The 8986-nt window shown below is 42.4% G+C and overlaps 1 protein-coding gene across 2 annotated transcripts in view; it reads right to left on the bottom strand.

Annotated features, from left to right (window-relative positions):
* Positions 1–240: 240 nt before the first annotated feature.
* Gpsm2 (G protein signaling modulator 2) overlaps positions 241–8986 on the bottom strand; it is a 43550-nt gene continuing 34804 nt past the window's right edge. For both annotated transcript variants that reach the window (XM_021631699.2, XM_021631700.2), the window contains 4 exons: positions 4641–4817; positions 2662–2812; positions 1664–1881; positions 241–963 (listed from right to left, as the gene is read on the bottom strand). In XM_021631699.2, coding sequence (XP_021487374.1) covers positions 739–963; positions 1664–1881; positions 2662–2812; positions 4641–4817 — 771 coding nt within the window. In that variant the 3' untranslated portion in view covers positions 241–738. The remainder of the gene's footprint in view (positions 964–1663; positions 1882–2661; positions 2813–4640; positions 4818–8986) is intronic.

Below are 8986 nucleotides of genomic sequence, written 5' to 3'. Positions count from 1 at the left end.
ACCAAATGCAGGCCAGAAGTTGCAAATTTTTAAACTCAGTGGGTGAAGGCAAGGTCTAATGACGGCTGAATGTCTAACATTAAGCCTTTCATGCTTAATTTCTGTGAATTTTTATGTTTTCCATTTTTGATCAAACAAACCACATGATTTTCTGGTTTTCCCATTACTAAGTCTCATAAAAAGTAGGTCTTACACTGTTTTATAGCAGTATTATATAATAAAATAGACAAATAGCCCAAAGCATGCTAAAAGTAGTTTATTTCTTATCTCCCCGACTGGATTTGTCTAAAAATATATTGAATATAGTTTTCTTAAAGAAACTAGAATTTTATGACTATTTTTCATCTTTTTTACATAGGACATTTACATTATTTTCAATAAACAATGCAATCCACTATATTCATGGGTAAGTATAAAAAAGTCATTGTCAACTAGAACCTTAAAAAATGACCTCAGTAAAAGGATTGAATTCTACCCTAGTCAAAGAATCTAACAAGTTGCCCAAGCAAAATCCCCAAGGTAAGTTGATGAAGCACCATACAGGACATTCTGCCCTGAAACAAGTGTCTAGAAGAATGTCAGTCTTTAGTACTTCAACATTTACACCCTAAGAATATGATAACTACTACAGTGCTGTGTAGTTTCCTCCTTTGGAAAAAGTTGAATTTCCCTGCAGTGTTCTGATAGAACTAGTCTTTTCTTTAGTAGGAAATAGCACAGCAGCTAGTGGTTTGCTAGTTATTTTCCTGAATGCTTAAATTCCAACAAAGCATTATTTTGCAGAAGTTCCTTTAGTCCAAACTCAGTGTCTCTGTTTGGATCTCTCTGCAGCAGAACTCTTTGTTCATCCATTCTTTTAGCTTGAGAGCGTAAAATGAGGCTAAAAAAGTCTTCATCGGGGACAGTGGGCCCCTTTGTGGCAGCAGGTGGTGGAGCACATCTTTGATCATCTAATCTGGATCCCTAAAGATGGGGAGAAATTAAAACATAACGATCAGGAAGGAAAATGCCAAGCTACATTGTCTCTCAGTCAGAAGGTAGATTTACAAGCATTTCTTCTGGCTTTTTTCTACAACTTAACAGAATGAGAATGTAAGTATTATATAGAAATGGGCTTCATAAGTATATTATATTGTATTACAATTGGTCACAAAAAAGTAGCCGGATACCAAAATGCAAGGGAAATTGTTCAAGTATTAAAATAAGATTCTTGTCAATACTATCTGCCCAGTCTCTACAGGGGTTTGTATATATAACATATTTCTAAAATGGCCTAGGCCAGGGGCCAACAAACTATAATCTACTGCCTACTTTGGAAGCTGTTTGCTCAAATAAGCAGCCGAGAAAGGTTTTTCCCTATCCAGCTCTATACAAAGCAGGTGTTCCAAGTCACTACCGATCCTGATCACCCCCTGCCCCTTCATCCTTTACTTTTCTTCACACAAGTACCCCTGCAGTCTTGTACAGTGTACACACTTTTCCGTCTTACTACAGTGCAGGACCCTGCAAGAGGAACCTTGATACCCCAAATGGTACCTGTAATGACAGTGGTGTTCTGGATGACAGGCAAGTAAATAATAATGGCCTAATGCAGTGAGCCCTTCGTAAGAATTTGAAAGCTGCCTGGGCTACTCTCCAGAATGGGGTGGATCTACATACTCACTTGACACTTTACAAGGATGTCAAAGAAATCTTCATCAGGCTCTTTCTTGTCATTTGTTATCAGGCGCTCAAGTACGGACTGATTGTTGTTTTTTGTCAGACGGAGCCCTGGCAAGTTACTGAAACTGGCCCTCTGGTCATCCAGACGGCGGCTCTGTGAGCTGGCAAGAAGATCTAAAAACTCATCTGTGTTGGGGGATACCACAGAAACCGATGGTGCTATGGACAGGTGGGAAAGAAAAGCACCTAACTGTTAGAAAAATGGCAAAAACCTGTATGCATATTGTTCTTGTCTGCCTTGCTCTGCAATCCTGAGGACACGGCTGCTGTGGCCTTTCCCAGCTGGGTGGGGGGGATGGATGGATGGATGGGCTCCCAAGTGCTTCAGCTTATTCAGATCTCTTTAGTGCTCACCCAAGATAACTGAGGCATGGGGCTGGATTTCAGAAGGTGAATAAACAGTATTGCTTTTCTTTATTTCACCTACTGTTTGTTTCCTTCCGTGTTTTGGATGGGAATCATTTAGTGAACTAGGTTTAAAAGGCTGGCCAGTATGGTAGAAATCATCTTTTTGTACAGAAATATAACAACATAAATAACCTACTGTGTGTGTGGTGCTGCAGGTGAAGGCCTACTACTTGCTAGACAAATGATCCACCACTTTAGTAGTAGCCTTTTCCTGAATCAGGGTTTCAGTATCTAGTAGCCCAGGCTGGCTTTATTCACTTTAATATCCCTGACTCAGTGCCACATGCTAGGATTATGGTGCCTTTTACTGTATTTCCTGTAACAGGAACTATAAGAAATTACAGTTCCAAATACAACTATTAAAATTGGGGAAAGCAGGCATGGTAGTGCTGGTAATCCCTGCACTTGGGAGGGAAGCAGGAGGATCAGGAATTCAAAGCCAGCTTTGGCTACACAGTAAGTGTGAGGCCAGCCTGGGCTATGCCTCAAATAAGATGAACTAAGATTGGAGGAGCAGCAAAGATGGCTTACCTTTCTTCATCTTGGGGGTAGCAGAAGCCGCTGTGGATGCCGTGCGGCAGTTTTCTTGCAAGTAGCACCTCTGGTCATCCATCCTATTGCTTTGAAATCGTCTTAGTAAGTCAAAGAATCCTTCATCTCCAGTAGTGTCTGCACTGGTTTTCTAAAAGAAAGAAAATCGAGTATGCGCCATTATTCTTCATCCCGAGGATATCAGTGACCATCATAGTGTAATCAATTATAAAAGGCAAACGATAATTCTTGTGTTTTTTTGTTTTTGTAATTCCTGTGTTTCTTAGGTCACAGAAATATATCTAGCTTTCTGGGTGGAGACAGCATAGGGCATCCTGTAAATGAGATGGGGAAAGAGTAGTTAATTCTGGATTTAAACTGAATCTGATATTTGGAAATTAAGTGCTTAAACTATATAGTCAAATACATTACCACCAAGACCTTGTTCTAGGTGCAAAAGGACTAATTCACAATTCTTTACATCAAAAGCACAGCATGAGGCTGGGCATGGTGACCATACCTGTAATCCTAGATAGCCTGGTCAAAACAAAAAAGAAATAACAACAAACCACAGTAGGTTTCAAGAGTACAGAGATTTCAGCTCAGTTCTGGGAGCCTGCTAAAGACAGCCTTGAGTCCTAGAGTTCTGCTGCATCCCTAGATCATCTATACACAGGTCTGTAATTCTTCCTTTATTAGCCAAAAACCAAAGAAAAGATACTGCGAGAGGTATTTATTACTGGAATTTAAAGGCCTCTGTTCACTGAAAATGGGACTTGGTGAAAGAGTAGTCTTTTTTTTATTTACTTTGATCCTCTTTATCAGAATAGAGAGTAGCTAGGTAGCTTAGAGAGTTGATACTGATCAATAAGCCAATACTGTATTTCTAAATTAAATTCAATAAACTGGTGTACTTTTATGGTGGTCTGAATGAAAATGGCCCCTGTTGGCCCATAGCAGTGGCACTGTTAGCAGGTGTGGCCTTACAGGAGTAGGTGCAGCTTTGTTGGAAAAAGACTTGTTGTTTGGGGTGGGCTTTGAGGTTTCAGAGGCTTAAGCCAGGCCCAGTGTCTGTCTGTCTCTCTTTCCTTGCTGACTGTCCATTCCAGATGTAGAACACTCACTTCTCCAGAACCATGTCTGCCTGTGCGCCACCATGCTTCCCACCATGATAATGGACTAAACCTCTGAATTCTGTAAGCCAGCCCCAATTAAATGTTTTCCTTTATAGGAGTTGCTGTGGTCATAGTGTCTATTCACAGAAACAGAACCATAAAACAACTTTCTTAATCAAGAAGTGGTTATGGTAGAGGTGCTTAACTCTAATCCTAGCTCTGAGGTGAAGACCAACCTGGTACATACAGGATGGCCAAGGATACATAGAGAAATCCTGTTTTAGGGTGGGGAATGGCTATGGTTTTGGTAACAGTGAAATAAAAGCTGATGGTACCAAATACTTTTCTCTCTAAACTAGTGTCTTTTTAAAAATCCACTGGCAACTGGATGTGTTGGCACACGCTTTAATCCCAGCACTCAGGGAGGGAGAGGCAGGCAGTTCCCTGTGAGTTCCAGGCTAGCCTGGTCTACAAAGCAAATCCAGGACAGCCAACAGCCAAGGCTACACAGAGAAACCATGTCTCGAAAAACTAAATCAAACCAAACAGAATCCACTGGCCTTTGCTTCACTAGGTCCAGTGCTGTAAAATTGACTAATTCATTATTTTCTGGCATCAACATGAGTTAGTCTTACTAGGAAACAGCAGTAAAATAAATGATACTTTTGCAAACAGTGACTTAAAGCAGTAATAATTACTGTCAAAACTATGACTAGAGTAGGTCCTAGTGGAGGAGTAGGAAAGACTGGAAGACACATTTTTTGACTAGTACATAGAGTACTTGTTTACCAACAATTTGGTATGTATACAAGGACACTCAAATATTACAGTTGGGTACTTACAATACTCCATATTTAAACATACCTTCTGAGAGCTGGGAACGCGGTGGTCGATGGAGTTGCTGGCATCATGAAGAACCTTAGTGGCAGTGCTGCCTTTGTACTTCTTCCCCTTCAGTCTGTTAACAAACAGCAGCTTTGCAGAAGGTTTGGCAATGAGAGGTTTCTGTTTCGCGAGAATTTCACTGTTCCAATTTGGTACCTATAAATTGTAAGTGGAAAGCCAGGCATGAAAAACCCCACCTCCACAGTTACTCACTGGCTATTGGACGGAAGAATCGCGGATCCCTGAGAGGCTTTTTTTGTCGTTACGTTATGTTTTGTGTTTAGGGATAGGGTCTCATTATGTAGCCTTCCTGGAACTCGCTCTGGCCCTGTGGACCTTCTGCTTCAGTTTCAACTTGACATTCCTAATGAATCTATTCGACATATTTAACAGCATATATCAAATGCATATGTGAATGCTTTTATGAACACATGAGTAAAAAAGATTATCCAAATCCTTTAAAAATAAATTTTGAATGGTCAGAGAAGACAAAGTATTATTCTCAATGTAAATTACATAAAAATCTGTTGTAGCTAGAAACTTTTGAGTATATGTAGAGTTTTTAACCAAATGAGTAAAGCTTATATAATGCAAATAACTTGTTGATAAAACTAGTGATTTCTCTAATAAATATGAAATAAAGTCTTTTAACCGTTACTTTTTTTTAAGATTGTTTATGAGTGCTCTATCTGCATGTACACTTGCATGCCAGAAAAGGGCATCATTATATAGATGGTTGTGAGCCACCATGTGGTTACTGGGAATTGAACTCAGGACCTCTGGAAGAGCCGCCAGTGCATGAAATAAATTAGAGACAAAACCAATTTGGTAAGTTGGTTCAAGTCAGGTGCAGTGACAGCTGCTCAGGAATCTCAGGCAGGAGAACTGTACGGTCAAGACCCACGCAGGCCCTCCAGCCGTGCAGCTCCGCAACAACAGAACAGCGTGGAGGCACATGCAGAGCACGGAGCACTGGACTCCTGTGGTTGCAACACTCATCTCTAGAGGCCAACGCTATGGCTCACTTAACACAGCTCATGGCAAATACCAAGTGTGCCAGTGGAAACCACGTAAGTCGCCCACTGCAGAGTCACCACTGTAGAAACTGGCCACTTAGTCCTGGCTCCAAGGCTGACAGGAGTGGGGCATGCAGCTAGCAAGTCAGTCAAGCAGTCTACAGCTCATAAGGGAAAATTACTTGCTAGAGGTTGTGGTCTTTTTTTTTTCCTGGGGTGGGGAACATGGTCTTTTATGTAACTTGATGGTCTTTTAAGTGGAAAAAAGAAAATGGCCTGGATTTAAGAATATAAAACTGTACCTCAAAACCCATATTAATAAAACGACAAAAACAAAGTGGAACTGTGCCTTAAAAACTATGAGGGAAAGTGATTTCTAACCAAGAATTCCTTCTTTTAAAGACATAAGAGGAGGAGACTTTCTGTGAAGAAAGGGTTCAGCAGGAGTGGGAAGGGGAAGAGAGGGTGTGAAATGGATGTGAAAATGGCCCAAACACATTAACATGCACGCATGAATTACCAAAGAATAAGCATGAAAAGCATTTTTGTTGTCTTGTGGGTTGTTTTGTTTTGCTGGTGTATATGTGTGCACAGGCACATTGGGGACTGAAACTGAGAATCCAATAGTCAGCAAAATCTGATTAATCAAACGAGCAGAAAAGGGCATTTCACACTTCCAATTTGAGACATCAGAGCCTCGGTTCTCTCACACTGTACCCTTTTCCCCAAGAAGTATCCCACCCCAGCCTCCTGGTTCCGTGTTTATATCTTGAGAATAATGAAATAATTGTTAACTTTATTATGAAGAAGAAAAACACATGACTAATTCTTCCCTGACCAGCGAGGTGGCTCAGCAGAGACCCGACTTCGGAGCGCTGCCCTCCGACGTCCACCAATGGCCAGTACTCCCACACACCTCCCTCCTCCCCACCTCTTCTCTTACCACACTGGTATTTTTAAAAGAACTGATTCCTTCAGAAAACACTTGAGAATTATATTTACTGTGTGTATGACAGAGCAGAGGCCAACCTGTGATAATCAACTGTCTCTAGGCTGTGAGGCTGGGCAGCAAGCCCGTACCCAATAAGCTCTCTCACAGGCCCACATTTGGAAACGGTACAAGAATCTAGGTATGATTGAAAACAATTATGTTTTGTATGTTTAGAGGCTAGTTATGTAAACAGTATCAATGTTTCAGAAACCATATGCTAGTTAAACAATAGAGCAGAAGAGTGTTTAAGGACATGAGAAACGGGCTTTGGTTTTCACATATGTTGTCCAAGCTGGCCTCCAACTTCCAATCCTGCCCCAGCCTGCTCTGGGCTGAGATCACAGGTACATGCCATGCCCTGCTAGGAATATGTTCTGGATGCATGACTGCTTATTAGAGAACAGCATCCATAACATTCAGCGTCTATAACATTATTCTGACATTCCCTATTTTTGAGGTTACTATTAGGATGAGAGACTACTAATCTTTTGATTTCTTATACTTTTCTGAAGTTGCTATCATGAGTATTCTACTTAAAAGTATTTTTAAAAATATAAGGCAACAAAGGCCTAGTTCAACAATTAAAATTAAGCTGAATGAAAGTGGAAATAGCCTTGATTTGTCTAATAACAACATCCATCCAATTATACTAACTGCTCTACACTCACAAACACAGCTTAGGAAGGATGTACCCTGAATAAAAAGTACTTCAGCTAAAAGGTGGGAAGAAGCTTCCTGGGGTTGGTGAAATGAGCCTGCAGTACTAGTAGTGCTTGCTGCTTTGAGTCTCAGAACAACAAAGTCAGTAGTAGTGTGTATCTGTAATCCCAGAGAGCGCCCCTTGGAGTCAGAGCATGGCGGATGGGCACCTAAGAGGTGAGAGGGCTGGGAACAAGAAGGGAAACTAAGGGGGGGGGGGCATCTCTCTGTCAAGCTGGAGGCCTGCAACCGGATAGACTCCTGGGAGGATATGGGTGTGAGTAGCTGAGACTCCTAACAGGGGTCTCACAACAGGAGAGGACATGAAGACTGAAGCAACCACCTCCTAGCCAGGCAGGACTAGTGGAAGGAGGGGAACAACAACCCACCGACAAAACCTTTGATCCAAAAATTACCCTGCCTACAAGAAGTGCAGGGATAAAGAAGGAACAGAGACTGAAGGGATGTCCAACCAATACTTGGCTCAACCTGATTCTTACCCCATGGTAGAGAGCCAGCCCCTGACACTATTAGTGACGATTCTTACCCCATGGTAGAGAGCCAGCCCCTGACACTATTAGTGACGCTCTGCTATGCTTGCAGATAGGAACCTTACTTGACTTATCTGGGATCGGATCGAGACATGCTGGGACTTGCAGCCAAGCATGGGGCAGAGCTCTGGGGGGTCCTATTTGGGGGAAAAGATAGAAGGACCTGGAGGAGACAGGAACCTCACAAGAAGACCAACAGAGATAACTAACCCAGACCCACGGGGGCTGACAGAGACTGAGACATCAACTAAGAAACAGGCATGATTTGGACCTAGCCCCCTGCACATAAATGGCCACTGGGCAGTTTGGTCTTCATATGGGGCACCTGGCAAGTTGGTGGGGGAGGGGATGTTTCTAACATGGACTCTATTGCCTGCTTTTGGATCACTTCCCCCTGGCAGGGCTACCTTGCCTGGCCTCAGGGGATGAAGATATGCTCAGTCCTGATGTGACCTGATGTGCTGGGGAGGGTTGAAGTGGGGGCCTCCCATTTTCTAGGGGAAAGGAGAGAGGAGAAGGGGGAAGGCTGGGGAGAAAGGACTGGCGGGAGAAGAGGGAGGGGAGGCCCTTGGGATGGAAAGTAAATAAACTGAAATTAAAAAAAAAAAAACAATTGAAAAAAAAAAAGGAATCAGCCAGAAGCTTGTGAGCCAGCTAGGCTTGGATTATTCTGTGCAGGAGGAGGAGGAAGAGAGGGAGGGAAGGGAGAAACACTGTCTGAAAAGCAAGATCAGGGCTGGTAAAATAGCTGAGGCGGTAAAGCTGCTTGCTGCCAAGGCCAATGACCTGAGTTTGAGCCCTGGGACCCACCTGATGGAGAGAACCTACTCCCACAAATTGTCCTCTGACTTCTTGTGCACCCTCTGGCACACACAGTGCTTTATTAAAAGTTGGAAGAACGAAGCTGTTCTATGACTTCCACACATGTGGCGCAGGGATGCACAGACAGGCACATGTTCACACGCACACACCTTTGCAATGATGTCACTACGTAATTGAATGACAAAGTATTGCTCTTGCTTTTAATCTTTCTGGTATCCTTTCAATGAAAACCATTTTTTTATAAGG

This window comes from Meriones unguiculatus, chromosome 10 (assembly GCF_030254825.1).
Source record: "Meriones unguiculatus strain TT.TT164.6M chromosome 10, Bangor_MerUng_6.1, whole genome shotgun sequence".
Classification (NCBI taxonomy): domain Eukaryota; kingdom Metazoa; phylum Chordata; class Mammalia; order Rodentia; family Muridae; genus Meriones; species Meriones unguiculatus.
This window is presented reverse-complemented; position numbering and strand designations above follow the sequence as displayed.